Raw genomic sequence first — 25,692 nt, forward strand, 5'->3', positions numbered from 1 at the left:
CAATCAACAGGTGTTTAGACAAAGGTTATCATCAAAACTGGTTTTAAGTGAACACATCTGAACCTTCTTATTTCACGTCTGAAATTCAAATGTCATAGGAAATATTTATGCGTTTCAAAAAAAACAAGTTAGCAAATTCTTATCATCATCCAACCTCAGTCAGACTTCTCTTAAGTGCAGGCAACAAACTTGCAAGTCCCCACAAGGATATGCTTTCATTCTGCACTGATACACATTATCTTAAGTTTCTCAGAAGTTATAAAACTACTCTCAGAAGCTCTAGCATCACTGCCAAGAGCTGCTAAGCTTCTGAAACAAATAATGTTAGAAATTTAAGATGTTTGCAATTACTATTAGCAAATAAAAGATCTGACTTATGTACCAACACCAGAGAATTCATTCTTCACTAACCAGAAAAAGCAGCGAACAGCCTGAAGTCCTAGTAATCTAATAACAGATGGTAACAAGTACAGTTTCAACAAAAAAACCCAAACAAAAAACCCACAACACTTTAAAATAAAAATTTGGAAATTGTGTATTTTTACATTCTCTGTAGCTTTAATCCCTAGGACAAACATCAATGACGTGCATTCTTAGAAGGGTTCTTTTCTGTCCCTTTATTAACAGTCTGATCACTAGGCCACCCCACTCTGCTGTGCACTGAATTACTGTACTCGTCCCCAAGCCAACCACATTTGTTGCCTGGCTGCTACACAGAACAACCTTTGTTTTAACTGACACCTGACTAAGGGGTATGAAAAAAAAAAATAATAAAATTGTCTGCATATATGTAACATTGTTTGTAAGAAGATGGACACAACCTTAAAAAAAAAAACCAAACACACCACCACCACACAAAACCAACACATTTTTTGGAACTGCTGCCTCCAAGCTATGCAAATTTAGACACACTTATGGTAGTCTCTAGAGTTGAAAATTGTACCTGATGAGGCATAACTTTTTTTGCAACCTTAACTGTATAAAGTATTTCAAAGTTTTGTCCCCACTCTGCAATGCATCTTTGCATACCCAGCCGAGAATTCAAGTGGCCTTCTCTGCCACTGGATTGCATTGCACAGGCACTTATGGTTTGCTGTCAGCCATCACCCCAGCCTGTTTTCAACATTGCTACTCACATTTCACCATTTCATAATGTGTTAGATTGTTCTCCCTGAGGCAATTTACATCCTTCCACCTGACTATGAGGAACAACCTATTTTTTCAACAAGTAAGAATAAAATGTTCCTTGTAGAAAAAAAAAATTAGACAAAACCAATAGCAGCTATTATACACATTCATACCTTGACTTAAACAACAAGAAATATGACAAAGCCAACAAGAAATATGACAAAAAAGCCACACTGTTCTTAGTATTAGCCCTACAAAATTCCCCAAAGAACTCTATAGCACAGCTGAATATCAACAAGTTACATACATACAGCTACTTCAGATCACCATGTAAAGTCACACATAAATAAAACAGATGCCTGCCAAAGGCATGTTTGATTTGTTTGGCTTGGTTTTTATAATGTCCCTTATCATTATGGCCATACAGAAGTTTACTGGGAAGGTTTAATGGATGACTATCAGTAGAAGCTCCGGTATACCTCCAGGTTGATCCAACTAAAATTCTGTTTCCTTAAACACCACGATTTTGAGCGAAAAAATCTCAGTTGTGAAGTGTTAGCGTTAGTCAGAACACCAAGGTAAAAACTTCTACAAAGTACAAACTACGTTGTTCTGAGGATGCTGCTGTTGTCTTATGCATGCCTTAACCTTTATTTTGTAAGTAAAAATACAAAAAACCATCTTGCAGCACATGGCTTCTGCACTTCAGAGTATCATAAAAGATGGTCAATACTGACATGCCAGTTTCATGATCCCACTAAATAAGCCATCAAAAAAGAAAAAAAAAATCAGGGTATTTTTCTTCCCCTCCTGAACACTAAATCCCTGTCAACCTCTAAATATAAGCAGGATACAACAATGAAGTAAGAAATGACCATACTCTCCACTTCACAAAGTGGGGTTTCTTAACATTGTTCTTTTTGGCAACTGATTTTATTCTGCAGATTCATTCCCTACATTATGGTCTCACGTATACATAAGAAAGGTAAAGAAACAGACAATGAAGAAAAAACAAGGCACTTTTAATTAATGCTTATGTTTGGGGAAGAGAGAGTCTATGTTTGGTGCTACAGAAATCAAGCACTAGGTGCCAGACTCAGCAGAGCCTATAAAGTAATGCAGAGCTACGGCATTCATCATTCCTTCCTGGCTGGCAAGTTATCTAAATGTGGACACCCTCTAAAATTATTCCTGAGAGTTGAAAAATTAGATGAAAAAGCCCTTCATTTCAAAATAACATGCTCATTAAACATGTCATGGGGACTGCTGGAAAGAAACACTCAGGAGAGGCAGAGACCACCTACAATCCTCCAGCAATTACTTTATGAGGAACTTTTCCTAAAAGTCTACAACTGCATACCTTTCAAACCACTTTCAAGCAACCATAGTACTGCTATTATCAGCATCCCAGCCATTCTGATACAATAGGTGACACAAACTACTGTATGAACTCTGAATGCATAGAAAACAGGATTCTACCGAAGCACACACAATGTACGCACATCAAGCAGTACCAGTTTTAAAGCTGGTTACTGTAAACACACACAGTATTGGTCTCTGCAGGGAAAAAAAAAGTTTCATAGTAGCACCTATAAAATTAATTCCTAATGGTTCAGTAATACATACTAAGGGTAACTTGTAAGATACTCAACATCCTACTCAATGATCTGATAGAACAACTGGGTCATTTGACAAAAAAAATTAACATTACTGTAGGTTTTAAATACTTCAAAGGTTCAATTCAGTTTTAAAACAAAAACAGTGTATAGTTCAATGGACTATGCAATGTTTCACAAAACAATAGTGCTTTCTAAAGTAAGGTATTTTAAAAGCAAGTTATTTGCTTTCCTGTCAATGAAAATCAACATCAACAAATAAAGTCAAATTAAGTACAATACAAAAGCTAGAAAAGGAATCAACTAAAATTCTGTCTTCACTTTTTATGAAGAAAAAGGGCTGGAAAGAAATCAATTTGAGGGATTAGCCTTAAAAGTTACAAAGTCTTTATATTCAGAAACTAGTAGTATGAAGAACTGTTCAGTTACAATATACTATTTTCAAATACTTAAAACACTGCATGCAAAAATATTTTTTCCAATGGAAAACATGATTTAGCCTCACCAAGATTCAAACCATACAAAAATAACTTGCATGAAGCATAAACTTAAGTTTACTGAATTTAGTTGTAATAAAATTATTTTCTTTCCTCCTTCTTACCTTACCTTCACAATCTCAAATGGCTACAATTTTAGGAAGGCTTTTTAACAAAATTAAATAATTCCACTCTTAAATATTTTATACACACTTCTTTAGTATGCCACGACTGAAAAAGAAAGTTCATATGCAAAGTGTAGTAAAGGCTGGAACAAGTTACAGTAGTCCTGTAACTCAGACATCTCAAAATTGAACCAAGGACTGCTTTATTTTATTAAAACTAACACTATTTTTAAGTAAGATATAGCTATACACTTCCTGGCTTTAAATCTTCTCTTATTCCATAAGTAAAGTTATCTTTAGAAAAAATTCAGTTCATCTTTAGAAAGATTTAAATATATCCAGGAATCAACCCAGTGAAATTGATTTCAATAAACTCTCAACTCTGAACAACACTTATTACTGATGAACTAAATAGACTAATGACAGAATAGTTTATTAATAGTAACGATTCAAATTTCATCTGAGAAGGTTACAGGGAACTCTTTAAACAAAACTGTTCATATGGCACTACACCAACCCTTGATGCCAACTATCTCTTGCAATGCTTTGCTTTGTCAGTTACATTATGAAGGGTGGAGACACAGTATTTACCTAATCGGTACCAACAATGTAAGAGTTGAAGTCATACCATACAAGCTTAAATTCTCAAACTACCATTATCAGAATACTTGCTAACTGACAACTACAGTCAGATATGTTTCTTGCTGCAGTAAAGATAGGTAAGGGGTTTACCATCTTCTGTTAAAATTTATCACATCTCTCCCTCCCCTCAGCAACTAACATAACTACATGTCTTCACTTCTTAATTCCTCCTGCCAGAAGTTCTCTGCATTAGAAGGAAAATACCGGTAGTGTTTAACCCAGATCATTTGACAGAACAGAGTTAAGAAGTGACACATTGTTTAGGTATGCCAGCAAAACTGCAGGGGGGGGGGGGCAGGCAGCAAAACAAGCAGCTGAATACAGTAGCTTCTTAAACCATCTCAGCCACAGCCAGAACACTAACCTGACATGAGTCTAAGACAGGTAGCCTGTCCAAAGGCATGTTTGCTCCTGTTTTAAGCAGCTCAAAAAAAAAAAAAAAAATTAACATAATGAATGGTTTCTTAACACTTATTTCATTAGCTCTTGTAGGGAACACCACAGGCTTCTAACTGGTAAATTAAGGACCTTAAAAATGCCAATATCAAACTGAAAAGTTTCAAGGATTTTGGTTGACTCACAACCCTTATTAAAGGCAAATACAGATGTTACAGTGTGGAGAGATTTCAGATCTAAAAACTCAAAACAAATTTCAAACAGAATGTGGCAAGAATCTACTGTTATAACGAGCACATATTCCTGTCAGCAGAACTAATGTGCTCTAACTTCCTAGAGATTTTTATATTTTGACTCCTCTTTCCCCTTCCACTACATGGTATTTCCACTAGACAAAGAGCAGAGAGAGGATGCAGCTGGCTTGGCTTAACAGGCATCTAATGACCCTGAAAGCCATCACTACAGAATGAGTAGATTCAAAAGCTAGAGGGAAAGACAAAAATTCCATCACGTACACATAATTTCCTTCAGAAACAAAGCTACATATGTTCCCAAAATTATTTTATACCAACAAAGAATATAATTCCTAAAGGGCGTTTAGCTTTTAGCTTCCTTTTGTCTGCTCCCCTATTCAAAAGATGACCATCAGCAGACCTCACCTTATTAGTGTTCAGCAGGAGAAATAACAAATAGCTGCATGCACATTCAGAATGCATCTCATTATGTGGCTGGGTGCTTTAATTTTCAAAGTTTTATATCATGAGCAAAACTTGTTTAAAACTGATGCTCAAATACTCATGCACGGAATAAAATAGCAAGAACTGAGCCTCGCATGCCTGTGTGTAAAAATATACATGCACATACCCCTTTGGAGTATAAGCAGCAACCAAACAGATACTTGGAGCTAGACAACAGGTTTCAAGTTGGGGCGGGTGGAGAAGGAGGTAAGTTAAAATCTGTTTCAAGTGGTAAGAAAGTAAAAGAAAAAAAACAGGGATGAAGGAGTTCTGAGAAGAGAAATGTAAAACAAAGGTCAAATTTCATCCTTTGACTCAACTGTTCTTTTATCAGCATTTCTAAATCTAAACTTAAAAGTATTGATTGAGAAATTATACTGAAGTAGAAAATGTCACTATAAAGGAAGTTAAAAGCAGTTTTTTCAAAGCCATGACTGCTTTTAATTACTTTAGCACACAGTACAAATTTAGATTTAATTGTGTAACTAATAGCCCTTAGAGATGAAAGTTCTGCATGTCTCCTTCTCTCTCATAAAGCAAACACAGAAAGAGTCAACTGCTGTTGATGGTGACAAGTATCTCAACAATATCTCACTGAATTCACCTGGGTAATTTTAACCAGCCTCCTTACGTATTGCCTCTAAAGCATTTCTTAGTGCAATCAGCTATACACTAACACTATCGGAAAACCAAGATGCAGCACTGTCTGTAAACAAACTCTCACTCATGCATAAGGAAACCCCAGAAGTGCTACATCAGGACACTGATTTACCAGCATTATAGTTTAATTCACTGCTAATATAAACCAGGTCTGACTACACAAGAAAACCATATTCCCACTTCAACTGTGCATTGCTTATTCATTTAAGGATGTTTGCAGTAAGATCATTTCCTCATTTACTTTTTTGTCCTACAGGGGAAACAGAATAGTAGCATTCCTACTGAAACTTCCAAGTAGCATTTTCTAGTCAGACAGCAATTTAAACTGACTTTGTTTATAAGTATGCAATATTTAGTATCTTAAACATACAAAATGAGATCAGATTACAGTGAATTTGAATCATAATCTATTTAACAGTTTTAAAGTTAAATTTTTACACACATAGCTGTTCACCAGTTGGGCTGTTTCTATTTTTTTTTTCATGAAATAAAAACTACCTGACCTCAAGTTGTATTAAATAAATACTCAACTATACCCACAGTCGAAGTGAGCTGGCTCTACAATTTTAAGCTTTGAGAAAGATTTAGCCAGCGCTTTTTCCCTAAAACAAAAGAAAACAAAACAAAAAACCAAACAACCCAAAACACAACAACAAGAAAAGAAACAGGATTCACCTGAAGGGAAAACTGCACTTTTGGATGGAAGTAAAAAATATTGAAATCTCTCAGATTTTATATCCACAAAGACATGGTGTATTGAAGACATTTCTAAACACCCAATAGTGATATATATTAAATGTTAAGGGTTAGAACATGCATATGGAATGTGTCAAGGAATATGAATAAATAACTGGTATACACTTAGGAGCAACAACAGCAGAAACCTGTGTAAATTCCTCTGCTGTTCCATCAATGCATAAATTGTGTGGAAATGGAGACAAATATTTAGGTCATTAAGTCTGTTGGTACTACATTAGATTTAGATGACAGCCAACCACAAAATATGGGGGCAATTAAGTAAGTGAGCAATAAAACGGTAGACGTACACTGATGAGCAAGGGAAACAATATCCCAGTTTTCCCTGTTAAAGGGGCTCCAAACAACCTTCCACTCAGGAATGAGGTCTTGCCACTACAGCAGGGTAGATTCAAGAAGAAATTGGTCCACTGTACAACAGCAGCTGGAAAAAGTGTATCAAGACAAACAGAACAAGAACCAGAGATCATCATGCTACTTCATGAAACCCATGAGGTACCCACTGCTCAAGTAGTACATACAGTTCCCAAGTCACCTTCCCTGGCATAAAAATACAGAAAAAAGAAAAAAAAAAAAAAACAAAAAGAAAAAAAAAAAAAACCAAAAAAACCCAAAACACCACAGAGGAAAAAACAAAGTGTTTAGAATAACTTCTGTATGCAAAGAAGTTGCATGAAGTAAGATCTTCAGTGAGAGAAAGATACAACTGGGGTGTGATTATGACTGAATTCTTAAAACACAAAAACCCACCCCACCAGTGTTGGGGAAGACAAGCAAGTAACATCACTCACTGCCTCTTCCAGTATAACAGCAACAGGGCATTAGGTGAAACCAACAGATGCCAAAATCAAGTAAAGGACTAGGAGGAGATAATATTCCTGCAATAAACAGTTGAATTACAAAGCTCCTTGCAACATATAGCTGTGGATGCTAAAAGTTCAGAATGTTCAAAAGGCACTAGACAAATTAATGGGGAAAAAATCAACATAAAAAGCATTAAAGACTGTTAAGTTATGCCATGCACACATATGCTCCAGCAAAATAAAAGGGGTACGGGGAATCCAAAAACACATTCACATTCCCCATACCATCAACGGCTGTCTCAGTCTACAGGCTACAGATAATGTATCATAAACATGGGACCCAATTATTCACTTGGCTACTGCTATTTATGCTGTTGCTGTCAGGACATTGGACTAGACTGTCCTTTGGTTTAACTCAATATAGCCAACCTTAAGCATATCATGACTAAGAAAAACAAGCACAAGAAAACGAAATACTGCTCTCCTTTCTGTAGGTTTTGCACAATCGCTTCAAAGGGTTTCCTCTTTTTCTCCCCATATCCAGGGCTGAACACCTGGACTTCTCTCCAGATCACGTAAGATGCTAAAACCCAAGTATTTTCAGAAAAGAAAACTGATGAAAGTAGTAAAACAAGATTTTTAGGAAGAATCAGAAGAACTGGTCAATGAACACACAACCTGGTAGGAACAGGATAGGGGGCACATGTTTTAAAGAAGCACTCATGTCAAAAATGAGGCCTGAATAGTTCAACACTGACATCAGTTAAGAGCTGAATATGAAGTGGATGAACACTAAGATGCAAGAGAGAAGGAAAAACACCTTAAAGTCAAATAATTACTTACCTATGTCTTTATTACTATCTTAGGCATTTTTATAGTACTTGGCATAGCAAGACCATTCCAAAAAAGCTTGACCTCTTTGCCCTGTTCTGGCAGAGTAGTGATCTCCGCATAAATTAGAACTAGGGAAAGCATTTCGCTTCTCTGAATTCGTGCCAGGATGACAAAACAAGCACGGGGCTGGCGGGGGACAAAAAGTACGGCTTCTCGACACATTCTATGAACAGGTTTTTTTGTGTGCTCTCAAAATCTCTCAGCCCTCATGGGGGGAGGGATGTCACAAGGCCCACTGACCTGGATTAGCCTGTTGAAGTTAAATAGCAAGATCCTCCACACTTCTTAGCAAAATAAAATTGTATTACAGCACTTCTAAAATATAGATACACACTGTGTAATGTCTAGATACTATCTTCATAATGTAAGACTGTAAAACATTAAACTCAGTAGAAATTCAGGGTATTACCCTGAAACACAGACTTGAAATGCCTCTTCAGTTCTTTTTGTAAAATTATTCCAAGCTCACATGTCCAACTTGTACAGGAATATCAAACGTAAATGAAAACATAGTAAGCCTTTAAGTCTTACAGCAACAATATATTTAAGAAAAAAAATCTCCTTTTCAAAAGTTCCTTCATGCTTTTGACAGGGAAATGTTCAAAGGTTCATTTTATTTTTATGAAGGATAGCTTAAGAAAAGCTTAAAACAATTTTCCTCATTTTACAAAACACTTATACAAAGTATCAAAATTGAAGTGATTCTCTACATTTTTTTCAAAATTAATTACCAAGCCACAAAAAATACGACAGCTCAAAAGGCAGCTGTTAGCTCTATTCCTGACAAACACAAAACAAAAAGTTACTTATATGAACAAAAAAGTCATGAACAAAAGCCACCTGTAACACTTCTATAAATAAAGTGCAAGTGTGTTTGCAGTGGTGTTTAAGGATTTGTACATCACAGCTAGGTCATGCAAACTTCAAGCACAAATGGTAACAGAATACAAATTTATTAGATAAAGTCTTCATAAAGTTATTTCTAGAACAAGTATCTATATGTGTGCCAATAAACCATACTATATGTAAGCACTAAAAGTAAATACAAGAGAGTATTTCTTGTATTATTTCTTTCTGAAAACTCCAAACACACATACATCCCTTTTTTTTCTAAACAACTGTTTTTTCAATTTTTAAAAATAATTGGAGGGTAAGCTTAAAGGCCAGGTCTTGTCCCAAACACCTTGGTCAGTTGGGAGAAATTTGGTAAGATACTTGGCATTTAGACAACCATTTTGTAAAATAGTTTTATTTTACTCTTCAGCAACAAACACTAAATAAAAATATAGAACAAAAATAACGTGACCTTCAGCTTATATCTCTTTCAACACATTATATTCTCACTCCCCGCGCCCCCCCTTCCACTGTAGTGGCAATTCTTTGCATTCCTCCTCCACTGCAAAATTCTGTCCCATTACTAGAGTGACAGCAAGTCCATCTGTCCTGCTGTCCTTAAGAAAAGGGAGCAAGCTGGCTGGCACAGAGCAGAGGACAGCAGACTGGCAGCTGACCTGTGGCTCAACAGAAGCATATAGCTTCCCAACAAACAGGGGTACACAAATGCAGATTCTAGTGCTGAAAAGACAACACTTTTCCCAGGGGTCTTCAAGTGCTTCTGGATGAGGGGAAAGGAAAAGGGGCACAACAGATGTGTCCAAAGTTTGTACATGCCAACATCTGAATCATGCAGTATCATGCACCAGAACTGTAAAATAAACCATTGAAGTGAAGCTTCTTCTGATCTGCTATTTTTAAACATGGACAACTTTAGACAATGAATTGCTGCTCTGCAGTAATAAACAGCCATGAATTTCAACTGGCTTCAATATCAAAATCAGTATTTTATAGAGCCATACATGAAGACGTGAACACACAAACCATTTTTCCACTGCCATCATAGGTGATATTACCATCAGCAAAGGTCAGTACAGACAGTTAATTGAACTAACCATTTCAACCTTCCTCCCATGATTCACTCAAACTTATCTACCAGACCATGAAATCAAAAAGAAAAATCACCTATTAAACCTTTATTGCCTGCAGAAAATTCAGGCTTCAGAAACGAAGCAATTTCTTTTTAGTGTCTGCAACTGAAAAGAAATATTGTGAAGACATCATAATATTTCACTGTATAACTCCATTTGTTCCAAGTCAGTTTATCATTCCTTCAAGCAGCATGAAAGGTGCAAATTGACTCTTCAAGTCAGGGGTCTAATTAAATCTGAAAGTAATTACAGTAAATGTTTAAGTTCAATCACAGTTAACCACTTATCCAACTTACTCCACTAACCTAACAGATACATCTGTCAGCAAGTACATTTGATCCAATTACCTCCTGATGCTACAAAAGTAGTGATCAATACAGAATATGTAATGCTTTAGTGAGAATGACCAAAACAGCTGTAATACCTGGTTGCTTGCCCCACACCCAACTCTCAACAATTGATTTGGCCCTGTAAGTGGGCACCGGAGTCTCTTCTTCATCTTTCTTTTCTTTGTCATTTTGCTCTTCTTTCTTTGATGCAGTTTGGCATTCAGTGCTATCATCTAAAGAAAAAAAGGGGAAGAAAAAAAAAAAAGCAGTTAAGCTATTTCCTCCTTTAATTCAGTTCTATATTACAAATGTAAAGGCGAAATGCCCAGCCCACAAGTTTACAGCAATATTGGCTATCATTAAAAGTACAGGGTGGGAGGAAGTAGTATTTTACCATGTTAACTGTCACAGGTGCTAGGTGTCACGTTACATTTCATAAAACAGTGACCTTAGAATCCAGAAATCACTGCTGTAACCTCCTAGGGAGGATGAACATTTAATACTAATACCATCACAAGACTTGCAAAGGATTTGCAACACACAGTATCACAAAGGATGCACTGTAAATCAGATTTTGTTCCCAACTACCCGCACTTCCATAGTATTTACTTGTTTTCATATTCCGTTTCCAACACAGAAAAAAAAAGATAGCAATTGCCTTAATTTCAGAATCAAGGAGAGCTATATATTGACATTTACACTCATTTTATGCAGCAGTATTTCAACATCTGTAATGTATCTAGCATCTTAGTAATTACCAGAAGTAATGAAAGTAACACCACCACTTTCTGTCCAAGCAACAAAACAGCATTTGCAATCCTTTTGAGATTACTTTCATATAGACAGAACACAGACATTAGTCACTTATCTCTGTAATCAAAGGCTGCATGAAAGTCCCAATTACCTAAACACAGTAGAATTAGACAGCTGGAAGTCTCTGTATTCATATTGGGGATATGGATTTCCATATCCATACTTCCAGTTAGTTCAATGCACAAGATTGCCTTGCAATTAAGGGCCATGTTGGCAACTGCTTTCCTCACCCTGACCTTCTTTTCCAGAAATACCCCCAAAAATTTCTCAAGTCCAGCATTTGCAACTTAACCATGAAGAGTTTAGTTCCAGCCACTCTCACCACTCTTAAAAATGACTGGTCCTCCATTCCTATCTGCCAATCTAGCCTATCGAGACTCCCCCCCAAAATGTCCCAGCCACAACAAGCCAGAGAAGCATCAGAGTTTTGTCTTTTTTCCTATCTCTACCCCCAACACCAAAAACATACGCATTTGTACCAGCATATTTCAGAAGACAATAATAAGCAAGAGGTTTACAGCTGTAGCCAGACACAGCACATCTGACTGCAGTCTGCCTCAGACTCACCATGACCCCACTTGGAGATCAAAGGCTCTCATTACCTTAGAACGTACAAAATACACCTATCAATGTACAAAACATTCAACTGTTCTTTTCATCTGGCCTGAAAAAAAATGAATACCTAACCCGGTTGTAACTGGATCTGTGATTGCCTCTTTGTTAAAAATTTGTTAGACTGTAGACAATAGCACCTCCCAAAATAAACCTTTTTAAGGTGCCTTAATTATACAAGTTTTAAGTTAAAGTCAATGCTTCCTAACCTATAGCACACACTAGGTGCTCAGAAGTGGCAGATGAAGAATGGAGGAGAACAGGAGAAAAAGAAGAGGAGACATAACTGCAGCATGCATACTGCAGCTGAGATTATGGACAAAGTCACTTGAGAACCGGAAAAAGCAGTTTGGATATCCCACTTGTAAGTGACAGTCATAGAGAGTATAACCATTTCTCTCAAACACCAAAGAACAGCCAATAAGCAGTCATCAGCATGATAACACATGTCCAAAACGTGACTGAATCTAGCTGTTTCTATTCCAAGGCACAAGCAAATGATATTAAAGGCACAGATTCCATTATAGAGTTAAATCAGTGGCTAAAGACCCTGTTTAGCCCCAGTAATTCAGAATATTCCCACAGTAACACCATAATCGCACTGCTTCTCCACTCACCCACACATCTAGAGACACACTCCCAGGGTCTGGGATTTTAGTTAGTGGGTAGAAGGGTGTTGTGCCAAGACACTACGTTTCACAGGCAGCTGTAAGACAACTTGTTATGCTTTTTAACAGATCCTTACCAAAGGATGACAACAAAGGGCTACGAACTTAGTCATTTTGTTCAACTTCTCACTGCAAGTAGAGGAGGTCCCAATCCAGGTGGGAACCTAAGCTTTGTACTGTGTAAAAACAACCCTGACTCGAGTCCACAAGGAGGACTTTTTTTTTTTTTTTTTTTTTGGTATGAACAGGAAAGGGGAGCAATGAAAGGAGTGGGAAGCAGCTGAACTAAAAATCACATTAAAAGCCCACGTCAAATTGTTCCACAAAGACTTTTCACTATACTTGCAAAAATACACTTGCCCCGTAAGGGACAAAGTTGGTATCAATCTAGATTGAAAGCAGCAACACAGACATCATAATTGTGGAAGCTCAGTTATGCTTAATGAAAGGGATTCTTAAAAGGGAGCCCCAAAGATTTTTCAGAAAGAGGGACAGGGAGGAAGAAATCTTGAGAAGCCAGCACAGGCCAAAATAACAAGTAATAAGACAGTTTTCAAAACAATGCATGCAAAAAACCATGCTGCAGTGTGACAACCTGTTTTAACTTCATTTTTCTCAGACTTAAGAGTGAATATTGTGGTGGGGGAAAACAACCATGTAATATTTCCCTGAAAGAACTTTCTCTTAACTATGTTTTGGTTTCCAACCTTAAGCCTCCAAGCTGAGGTACATACACTTTGCCAGTCAAAACTGAGCAACTGAAGAAACCATCCTCAATTAGAAGTTATCTCCCAAACCGAAGCGCAGTAGCTCACCGTGTGTGCTCTATCTTGCACAGCAATAGCCTAATCCAGTATAAATGGAGGATAAAAAGGAAGCAACTAAAGGTGGAACTTATATTTCATATTCAGTGAAGAAAATAACTGACACTGCATAGTCACCTCTGGCACCTGTTACATTATGATTCTGGTGCTGCTCTTAAATGCCAATGAACTGGTAATAGTTAAGAATTCCTCAGTAGAAAGAAAAAGCCTGCAACAGTTTCCCAACAGATGTTGCCATTCACAAGGCAAAAAGTTAAGCAGTGTGCTTTAGGCAAGGGCTGTATTTTACAACCACTCTAAAACAGTATTTGGTAGTCCCAGATACAGGAAGTATTTCAGCTGCCATACAAAATAATAATTTGTTTTCTGTCAAAGAGCTTCTCTTTTATATATATACGCACATATATATAAACCTCAACTGATTAGTTATTTGTGAAGGAACAATGCATGTCTAACCATTTGCAAACCATGTTTACACAGCCTTCTAGGTGTAGAAGTCCAGATGAAAGAAAATTCTGATCTCCTAACTCTAATCAGAAATAAAGTTTCTTTTCTTCCCTGGTATACTATTTTTTAAAATGCATTCTTTAAATTATCTGTTGAATATGCAATAAAGCATTTTACACTTATGAAGTCAAACTGTCCAACAGAGTGACTACAAACTTCCCTCTGTCCTGCAAAGAGAGTACGATAATCCACAGCTGGGTATCTAACACTTGAGGGTACAGCCAATATAGCTGAGTTGAGGGAAGCAGAAAAGAGGGAGAGAAAAGAGGCACTTCTCACTTTTAAATTAAAAGTTCTTTCTTAGACAAGAAAGGAGGCTCAAAGCAGGAGCCAGCCTGTATGCCTGCTCGCTGCTACAGTTTGATACATATGTGGTTTGAACTGTAGCCACCATAACCAATTCCCACATACTGTTATTCTTGTCATAAAGATTTGGTTTCTGCCAGCCTCTCTGGAATCACTTGTGGTGTTTGGACTTTATTATCTATTTGCAGGTGCAACACTGAATGAGGTTTGTGGATTCAACAGCACAAGGCTGTCAAAGGTCCAACTTTCAGTAAAGGGGGAACAGAAGAGGAAGCTCTTACCAAAGGTAGGACAGAGGCATGAAGCTTACGATTTTTTATTTTTACCCTGGAACTTAAAATAGCCAATTGAAACAGAAATTCTCACCAATACATAAGTTTGAGGAATTAAAAATAAAAATAAAAAAAACAACCCACAAAAGAGACACCTGCATAGTTGACTGATACGTCTTAAAAATTTACAATAATGGTTCTCTAACTTAAAAATTTAGTAAGAGTAACATTATTTAATACTTTTTATTATTTTCAGTACATAGCTTCCAGTATACAAGATGCTAATCTCATCCAAATTTCCTGAGGGCAGCCTGATTAGCTTTTAAGTACATGCCATGCTGCAAGTGCACCTGTATTTGGACATCACTGCTGTCACAGCTGTGTCCTCAGATGATACTTGGAAACATGCAAACACATTCTGCTGAACACATTTGTAAAACATGTTTTTCTGAAAGTGCCATGAAGAAAAAACAGAGTGGTTATTCCTAACCGAATGTTCTTGCTAACAGGGGAAAAAATTACACTACTTGCATATTCTTCCTAGAGAGAAAAGGAATGCTTTTTGCTATCAATAGCATGTTCTTCCAGTCTATTGCCACGGCTGATATCCACTGAAAGAATGAAGTGCCTCTTCTGAGCAGCCCAGTAAGCATCTACAGAAGAGCTACAGCACTAGTGAAGAAAAGGAGTTACAATGGATGGGCATAAATCAAAACTTCTTAAAACAGACTGAATAAAAAGGACTACTTACAGCAACCTCTTATTTATCTCCAAATTAGTCAATTTAGCAGCAAAATCTGAACACTGAGATTAAAATATATTACTTTTAATATAAAAGCACTGGGTTTTATATAAATCTCATTACTTGTATGTACTTTTCCCTCTCCTCTTGAATTACATTTGTAGATCGTTTATGCAAAAAAAAGTAACTACCAACTAAACAAACTGAAATATGCTAGATTTTCATTTTATGAAACTCAATTTGAGCTGCAAGTTCAGAGGTGCAAACTGACCACCAATTTTGCTGGTTCCATATTTCACTGCCTGATGGAATCAAACACACAATCTGATTGACATTGTCCAAAAATAGCCTTAATTAGCTTTTTCTTCTCAAAGCTCAAGTCTAGTAAACAACATGGTTGTAGTTTACCAAACCTGTAGGCCAGCACAATGGCATTTATGAAGGCTAACTTCACTGAAAGAATTCATACATTAATTCTAAGAGTTAAGAGCCTGAAAAAGCTGTATTTAAATTTCTAAACTCTTGTAGCTTTTCAATAAATACATGTTTTAGAAGTACCTAAGTAGAAGAACATAGACATTCCAGTTGTGGAAAGAAACAGATGCGATCTATGTTGTGTGATACCTACACTTAACCCCTCCAGAAGGAACGGCGAGGGGAAGGTGTTATTTTATCTTTGTTACTCACTATCCAACTCTGTCTTAATTGGTAATAAATTAATTTAATTTTCCCCAAGTCGAGTCTGGTTTGCCCATGACAGTAACTGGTAAGCGATATCCCTGGCTTTAACTCGACCCACAAGCTTTTCCGTTTTATTTTCTGCCTCTGTGCTATTGAGGAGGGGCAGCAAGCAAGAAGCAGGGCGGGCAGCTGGCTAAGGTCAACCCACCACAACAGAGTACTGGAAACAACAAGTGGCAGTCTTGCTTTAACAAAACAAAAAAAACATGGATATGAAAGCTTTCAAAAGCATCATCACAGCTTGGACCACTGCCATTTTAAGGTAAAATAATTGCCTTATTTCTACAGTAAACCAGCAGAATTTCTGTATTTTTAAATAACAGTATCCTACAGCCTTTAACACTTCATACCTTTTTGATCCTTCAAAGTCATGTGTACATACATACATACATCCAGCGTTTTAAAAATAAAAAACTTCACATCATTATTCAGATTAGATGTCCAAAGCGTGGATGAACATGTGAAGTCACAGATGATTGACTTGCTTGGCACTTCTGTTTTTTTACTTTATACTGCTCTCTACATTTTGGATCAGAACTGACAGCTTGTATTTTCCTAGTTGATATTTCAATGATTCCCCTGAAAACAAAAACCAATTATACTATAACATCTTTCTATAAGCTTTCTCAGAATCACTGAAAGCACTACAGCACCATAACTAACAGAAATCCCAATTCTTTGTGGCTACTTAGCTATAAAGAAACTGGAAGAATAGTTTTCTGTCAAAGACCAGCAGAGATACAACTCTAAAAAAAAATTTGTAAGTATCTGGCACAATAAGAGTAAACTGCATCAATTCCATTTGTAAAGCAGGTATTTACTTTAACATATTGTCTTTATTATTACAGATGTTTGTTATTTTTTTGCTACAGGAGAGCACAGTGTGTTGAATCATTATACCATGACCATCACGACACCTCTATCATGAGCTGTCAATGAATGGGAAAGTGTTTCCCACAGTTCATTTAGGTTATAATCCTTCCCTTCATTGCATCAAGTTTATGATGCCTTTTAGAAATATACATGAAACTAGCTAATCCTAAGAAAAAAACATTACACTACCTCCATTCATTTCATGAGCAGCTGTTGTAGTAGCCTTTCTGATAAGATCAGTTGTATTTTTGTCCACTGTCAACAATAATATTCAAAAGGGCCGGCAGCAGCAGCAGGACAAAAAAGTATTCTAACTGAAACAGTTAGGAGCATAATTCCACTCCTTACTACAGCCTGCAGCCACCCACAACCACAGCCACCCATACAAAGCTTATACTCAATAAAAATAACATATAATTCGCTCTACTCTCATAAACTATATATTACAGCTTCTTTCCTGTATAAATAACTTCCTCTAGTCAAAAAGACTTACCTCTCCCCCTCATTTTTTAATGACGACAAATCCTAGGTACAAAAAAATTCTCTCCATAAGGAATTGGGCATTATTGTTTTGAAATATCATGTCTACCCAACAGTACAGTTCAGGAAGTAACAGAAGCTGAAGTAATAGTTCGATGCTACCAAAAGCAGTATTTCCATCCTTCTCATAGACAGAGCCTTGTTTATTTGGGGGTCATGTAAATTACTGACAAAACTTATCTGACCATTTGGTGAGCCCATTTCAGGCAGGTTAGGAAATAAAAACCTTTTCCTTTTTTGACCAGTTTAATTTTGTGTTCAATAAGGAGTCAAAAGAGCACCATAATCAGAAGAAGGAAAAAAGGCAAGAGCAGAATCACTCCATTTTTGCATAGCCCATCATGAAACAAAATCCACTTCTGCCAAAGTAATCTCTCTAAATAGATGCATTACTCTGCCATTTGCAGTATTTGCAGTGTTTGTACTGCTCTCAAGTACACTGAAAGACCAAAAAAAAAAAATAAGGCACTACATTCTCAGTCAGATTCTGGACAGTTTTTTAGCTGACCTTCATTTTTTTAGCTGACCTTTTAGTTACTTTATGAAGATTGTAAACAAAATTAGAAATAGCAGTATCTACTTTACCCCATTCCTCCGTCCACTTCCTTTAAACAAAGGGTTCAGCTGTAAACCACGCATACCAAACAAAAGGACACTGCCAAGCCTCTCTCATAATAACATGCCTAGTTATGAATTTTAATTTCAAAAGGCTGAAACAGATTTAAGCCTTCATTTGAAGGCTTAGACGTTACCTTTCTGTAAGCTTTTAAGAAATCAGTTTCAATTGTATTTAATTCAAAACACGAACACCTGCAAATTGTACAGACAGATAACAATAAACAAAAAGTTCTGTGACAGTATGAAATTTGAATTCCATTTTCATCATCGCAGTGAAAGAAAAAATTAACAAAGAAAAAAAAAAAGTAAAAATCCATACCTTTTCTTGGAGGTAGTTCACCACTTTGTGTTAACTCTGTTCCTGGATATACTATCTCCCCATCTTTTACCATCTCATTCCACAAGCCACATAGTCCATCTCGTGTGAAAGCGAGCTGTTAAAAATAATACATTACATATAGTTAAACACAACAATTTTCTCTCAAGCCAACCCCAGCTAACATTTAAAATATATCAGATTTTATATTTTGTCCCAGAAGAAAGAAAACACATATATCACCTCAGACTAGTATGTTCATTCTCTGGGCATATGATAGAGATTTAAATGATCTTCAGGATCTCAGATTCTCTAGCTATGCTATTTTCAGACTAAAAGCACAAAACAGTTAACTTTTAGATAGGCTCAAATACAGCAAGATGAATTTTCTTTCAGTGAAAAATTCTCATCAAAAGCATAGACTTGGTCACCTTAGAACTATCCACACATTCAAGATGATGTCATGCAATAATCAGGGGGGGCATGAGATGGGGTGTCCTTTTTCCCTTCAGGAAAAGCTATCCAAACAAAATCAAGCTGTATAAAGTCACAAAACAGGGAAGCGTGAAGAAAGTCAATACAGTCCCCTCTCCAAACCAGCAACTGAAGAGCTGGGCACTCAACCAGAACACATGACATCAAGGCACAGATTCATAAACGTATTTAACCAGTTCAAACTGGTCCTGCTGTGCAAAACATCTCTCACAGCCTTCCCTCTTCCTTCCAGCTGCTACAATGCCTCCTCCTGCATGCAGGCTAATGCACGTGCATGATCATCTGCTGAACCAGATTGTGGAATTGAGCAAGACTAAAACCAGCTGCGCCTGGGGGAAGAGCGAGAGGCCACCTCAGCCCAGGTCAGTTCCCAATACACTATGTGCACAACAGGACAAATACTGCAATAAAACAAATGGCAGGACTATGCTAGCTGGAAGCGCTCATGAAAGCGCTGGCTGTAACACGAGTCTCCTAATGATTTATAAATTTGGTTCTCCCTTGAAGAATCCCAATGACCAGGATAACTTGCCTTCTGCTGATGCTGTTCTCTCCTTTATAATACACTGCAAAATAGGTGTCAACATCCCAAGCAAGTTCCGTAACAACCAGGCTATAATTTGCAACCGTATAGCATAAGGGAGGAGGGGAGTACATGAAATTGAAAAACAGAATACCTTTAGCATACCAAAGTGGTGCAGTGGAGACATTTTTTTTAAAAAAAAAAAAAAAAACACTGAAGGCTTATTCAGAAGCATCTTTGTGTTATGTAACTAGTATTCAGATCCAAACTGTTTTAACTGAGGAGTCATACAAAGATGTTACTTACACAACTGCTGTAAAATATTTACCATTATACACAGAAGTCCGCTTATACTTTATTTTGATCTATTTCCTACAGATGTTTTAATGATTAAAGATTACAGGTTTTAAGAGTCACAACCACCAGCAGGGAAGTCATCTGCTAATCTCAGTTAACGTGAAGAATTAAAGACAAGTTGCATGTTTTGACACCACTGTAACACACTATATTACCATAGTAGTTTCTTGACTTCATACTGCATACTTCAGAACTTTACTCCAACACATGTTAATGATTACAGCAATTTTCCTTTCAGCATAAAATATGAGCTGACACATTGTTCATATTTGTTACTTGCTATTTCCTGATCTCAGGGGGATAACAGGGAAAAGAATCACACAGCTTGAGCTAGACATTATTCAGCTTATCTGCGATTTATCAGTTGTGCAGCATCAGAATGACACTGTGACCATGCTTTACTGAAAGGTACAGTCCCTGTTCTTCAGAGGCAGACAGCATGTAGAGCTTTTGCAAAGATTCTGTGTTTTGCTAAATGCTTTATATTTGGCTTAATCTTTTAAAAACTGGAACAGTCTGAAATAAAGTTGCATTTCAACAATGCGCCAAAAAAAGATCGACTATTCACCATTGACTGAATTTCTTGCATTGTTCTCAGTCTATAAATATTTCAAAAATAAATGGTGTTCCCTTTCTTCTTCATCAGATGTGGTCATATGCTTTAGTGGGGCACTTAAGGAATTTATTTTTCACAATTGTTTTCTTGCAAATATAGCTAAACACAACTGTTCCACTATTTTTGGCTCATATATGATAGATGATTTTTTTTTTTTAAACATTCACCTGTTGAATGCTAACCTATGCTAAAATACAAGCTTGAAAAATAGTGAGTAAGGCAACCCTCCAGATGGGTTGCATAATAAATAATGGTTTTCACAAAGTTAAGATTTTTGTCTGATAAACTGTCTTTTCATACATTTTATTTTACATTCTCAGATCACCTTGGTATGGAAAATGATTCTTACAGCCCTTAAGCTTACAAACTAAAGGCCTACAGGCATTGAATTCAAGGTTCTTCATAACGCAGCACTTCTATCTCAGAAAACTTACTACTTTTGGAAGCATTGCTGTAAGTAGAATCAAGAATTGTTTTCTGTTTTAACCTCTAATCCTTTCACATGGCACAAAGTTCACCCAAGTCTTTCATGCAACTAAAAATTGAAAAAGCAAACAAAATTTCTTCTGCCTTGGGTCTGGTGTTCAAATTCTTATCAAAGTAATTTTCTGGGTATGTTGCATAAAGATAGAGCAACCACCAAGATTATAGGTCAGAGAGAGCTCCTCCTCCTTCTCCAAATACATGATGTGGAAGCTTACACCATAAGAAGCCCTCAGATAAACAATTTTGCTTTTATTCAGGTTGTTGTTAACATTTTGCCCAGTGGTATATGTGTTGGGGGAGGGGGGAAAAGGAGACATGTTTGAAAGTAAAGGAACACTGGACTTTTTTTGCAGCAATAATCAAAGCAACCAACTGAAAGGACAATTAAGAAACAGTATTTACAACCAAGCTGTCATAATTGAGAGGAACTCAATTCCAACTGTAACAAGTTCACTATTAAACTACTCAACATTCAGCAGACATATTAAACAGTAAATTGCCACTATGATAGCCAAAAGTGAAAGAAAAGTCTGAGTTTTTAAGTGATAAATTGTTCAAGCAATTTTATTTTCATGATCCCAAAATTATGTAACCGTAATAAAAGCTTCATAACTCCCTTAAGAGAAATATTTCACTTAACCAACAGAAACAGGGAGAAGCAGTTGATACACCAGAGGGTCATGCTGCCATCCAGAGGGACCTCAACAGGCTGGAGAAGTGGGCTCACAAGAACCTCATGAAGTTCAACTAGGAGAAAGGCAAAGTCCTGCACCTGGGGAGGAACAACCCCAGGCACCAGTACATGCTGAGGGCTGTCCATCTGGAAACCAGCTTTGCAGAAAAGAACCTGATGGTCCTAGCGTGCATGAAGTGGAACATGAGCCACCAACGTACCCTTGCCACAAAGAAGGTTAATGGATGTCCTGCACTGCATTAGGAGGAGGGTTGCCAGCAGGACAAGGGAGGTGATCCTTCACCTCTACTCAGCACTGGTGAGACCACACCTGGAGTACTATGTCTAGTTCTGGGCTCCTCAGTACAAGAGAGACATGGGCATACTGGAGAGAGTCCAGCAAAGGGCCACAAAGGTTATTAAGGAACTGGAACATCTCTCCTATGAGGAAAGTCCGAGAGAGCTGGGACTGTTTAGCCTCAAGAAGAAAAGGCTCAGGGGGAATTCATCAAAGTATATAAATGTCTGAAGGGAAGGTGCAAAGAAGATGGAGCCCAGCTTCACTCAAGTGGTGCCCAGTTGCAGGACCAGAGGCAGTGGGCACAAACTGAAACGCAGAAGGCTCCCTCTGAACATCAGGAAACACTTTTTTTACTGTGAGGGTGACTGAGCACTGGCAGAGGTTGCCCAGGGAAGCTGTGGAGTGTCTATCCATGGAGATATTTGAAAGCTGTCTTGACTTGTTGTGGGCAACTGGCCCGGGGTGGCCCTGCTTGAGTTAAGGGAGTTGGACCAGATGACCTCCAGAGGTCCCTTCCTACCTCAATCATTTGTGATTCTGTGAAACTAGCAGCTCAAGATATCAGTAAGTCAACTGTATGGTAGAAAAGTCAAATATCTGCTTTGACTACACAATCCTGCTTTTCTTTCTTTTTACAGTGTTTTAAGACTATCTTAGCCAGCATAAGCACATATTACTTTCTTCTTTTGCTCCCACCGATACTTCTTGCGTTCAGTCATTTGCAAGGAGCCTATCAACACATCCAAGTGCCGAGACAGCAGAACTAGAACTTTAAGAACAAATTTGGAAAACATCTCTCTTCGGTTTCTACTTTCCAAAAAATATGACTATTCTTCAAAAATATGGCTCTTCTTCCACTCAATTCTTTAAAGAAAGTTGACAAGGCAATCGATGGCGCAGTGCAAGAGAAGAAAAACACATTTGGTGTCTTCACTGTTTCAGACTTACTGGGGTTGCAAGTACAAGAGTACCTACCTGTGTTTTGTTAAGTCTAACACTCTCTCACTAGATTGCTTGATTTATGTGGGCATCTTTCCCTCTAATAATTTAGTACCTTAATTTGTCAGTTTAAAGGGATGAACTTGACAAACTCAGTAAGTTAACAAATTAAGAATAATTAAGTTTTCACTGAACTTTTGCAACTGGCAACAGTGCCAGAGATGTACACTCTGTAAAAATCCCACAAGGACTCCAAGTCCCTGCTTGCCCCACCACCTACATGCGGCCTTCCCAAGACTGAGACAACAGCAGCTCCATGCTCCACCACCACTACACACTGACTTACAACCTTGGCCCATGTTCTTAGTCCTCCTACTCATGCCACCAAATCAAGTGCCATTCCCCATGCCCTAAATCTCCCTTGTTCTTCCCATGACAACTCCCAACCTTCTCTCAGGTAAGACCAGAGCCACATATCCTCATCTCCCAGTCACCTCACCTTCACAAATCCCAAGCCGCTTCCACCATTTGTCACACATTCTCATCCCCAGACCACATCTTGATCTCTGCACTTGTAAGGCATGTATCCTACCAAATTCATACTTCCCACACAGACTTAAGTCTCAGCCCTGCTCACTTATCCCAAGCCAAAAAAGCAAGGGCCTAAGCAGACTTCAAGTGAACTTCTACTGTACTGTAAACTGGGCAGTCCTCCTCCTAATCTTTTGCTAATCTTATCTCTGCAGTTAAACTGCAGTTTATTCTGTCTGGTACAACATTTAATTAAGTCAAAGGGATACCTAGTTTGGTTGGCAGCATATGCCGCTGCCATCCTCCAACAGGGCTGGCAGTACAAATTCCCATCCATCCCCATCAACTCTAGAGAATAAGGCATTGGCATTAACATTTCCTTACATTCAAGAAAATTAAATTTTGCAACCATAACTGGATAAGCTTCTGAGAATTCTCAAAGCACCACTACAATTTTGCTTTTAAGAATAATGAGCAGCTGTGATTTTGTTCTAAAGTCAACGGTTTAAGACAAAGCTTACTCCATGTGGTACAGTAGATCATGCTCTTGATGTGGTTTCATAAACTTTCCTGCAGAAAGCATAGAAGCCTCCATAAAAGTTAACTTGAGCTCAAGAAAAATCAAGCCAGGAAAAGAAAATGACACAAAAGGACAAGGATTGATTCAGGTAGGATTCCTGATTACATAACTGCACTGGAAATTCATGAAAGTGACTTCAAAATACAAAATGTCAATATGTGTCAATATGGATTTAAAATATAAGCTACTTAAATAATCTCCACCTCAGAATTGCCGGGGGGGGGGGTGTTCTTCCATTCAGTTACTTCCACATTAGCCATTGGCTGTATTTTAAAGACCACATTAAAAAACATTTTTCTTTAGAAATAGATTAAAAAAAAAAAACACCAAACATTTTCAGACCAGTAATGGTGAAGAAAATCACAGAACAGTAAGTCCTTTCCCAAGTCTCTCTGTTGTTTTCACTTTTTTGAATCCATTCAATTTGTTTCCTCTTTCATTGTTGTCTTCTTCAGTACTTTGTCCTAGCTTCCTTCCTTCCCTGCTGAAGCATGCCCTGAACCACAGTTGCTTATCACACCTATGCAAAGCACAGTGAAACATGATTAGATCTAAACATACTGCTCTAAAGCTCTGATAGCAAAGACAGAAAAGTTCAGCAGCCCTACATTAATTTAACAAATTTGGGGTTAAACTAAAAATGTCCCCATAATAACAGTCTACTGGTCTTCCATTTATTGCAAAAGTTTATTAACAGTTAATGGTCATATGCAAAGAAAAACTATGCAATTCCCTCAAACTTAGAAGAGAAATTCTCTAACTTTCTTCATTTGCAGAACAGTAGTTCTGTTTGAGCCCAAATATTTGCATAAACATTAAATTTAATTTCTCTAACCTATCACTCCACATATGGTCCTCACCCCTCCTTCTGGAAATCACTTATTTTGGAGAGACAGCATTACTTCATTTTTTAAATAATTAAAAAAAAAATCCCTATTGCAAACTTCACTTTAAAAATGTAGGAGTTCTCATTTGCAGTTTGCTGTAAGAACATCCACATAAGCCCTTCATTTTTTCATCAGAGAACCAAAACGAAGAAGAAAATTAACAGGAAATCAACAAAATAGAGAAAGCAACTTTCACTAACTTTTTGCTTTTAATAGTCAAGACATCATTTATTTACATTGTCTTCTTTTAACCAAAGGTACTGATCTAGACACTAGAAGAGTGGGATTTTCATGAAAATCAAAATGCCAAATGTAACTTTGAAAGCAAGGTAAAAAGATTTCAGACCAATGCAACTCTCACAGGAGGCTGTTTTGTTTTAAAAAGCTCACTCTCATCGCTGGCAAAAGAAAATGACAGAAACAGCCTGCCAACCACGAACTCAATGAAAACTGATGAAAATGCATCATACTGCTCTTGTAGACAGCTCTTGCACCTTGACTGTTGCCTACAGTTTTTTTCCACACTACAGGAAAATGAAAGCTTGTCACCTCTAATCCGTGCTATTAAGCACAATAGTACCTCTGTAGGATCCAGAATAAGCAGGCTAATTAAACACCATTTGAACACACACATGCAACCCATTAGCTGACAGCAATTCTAGTTTTTTGTTATTCAGTCATCACTAATTAAAGTTCTCTGCATAAGGTTCTAAATTAGTAGTACAGTACATCTATTTAATCAGAATTATTTTAAGCACAGTTTGACTCAGCAAACTGGGTATCTAGGTTTAAGCAAAAAACTTTAATCTTCCGTTTGTATATTTTTTAGACTTTCCTTTTTAAAAAAAAAAGTCTCCCTTAGAAAAGGCTGTTAAAACACAATCTCCCATTACACGCAGGTTTTGCTATAAATGTGATGGTTTCT

At 37.3% G+C, this 25,692-nt stretch overlaps 1 protein-coding gene across 8 annotated transcripts in view; it reads right to left on the minus strand.

Moving 5' to 3' along the window:
- The window catches only part of HERC2 (HECT and RLD domain containing E3 ubiquitin protein ligase 2), a 115,626-nt gene that overhangs the window by 85,168 nt on the left and 4,766 nt on the right, over nucleotides 1-25,692 (minus strand). For 5 of the 8 annotated variants that reach the window (XR_012654375.1, XR_012654376.1, XM_075057273.1 and 2 more), the window contains exons 3-4: nucleotides 18,383-18,497; nucleotides 10,643-10,780 (exon numbers count right to left, since the gene is read on the minus strand). Coding sequence is in view for 4 of the 8 variants with exons in the window: in XM_075057273.1 (XP_074913374.1) it covers nucleotides 10,643-10,780; nucleotides 18,383-18,497 (253 nt within the window). In the remaining 4 variants the exon portion in view is untranslated. Of the gene's footprint in view, nucleotides 1-10,642; nucleotides 10,781-16,382; nucleotides 16,612-18,382; nucleotides 18,498-25,692 lie in introns of all 8 variants that reach the window. The other 3 variants (XM_075057276.1, XM_075057275.1, XM_075057274.1) reach the window with 1 other exon arrangement.

The sequence above is a fragment of the Buteo buteo genome, chromosome 25, assembly GCF_964188355.1.
Source record: "Buteo buteo chromosome 25, bButBut1.hap1.1, whole genome shotgun sequence".
Taxonomy (NCBI): domain Eukaryota; kingdom Metazoa; phylum Chordata; class Aves; order Accipitriformes; family Accipitridae; genus Buteo; species Buteo buteo.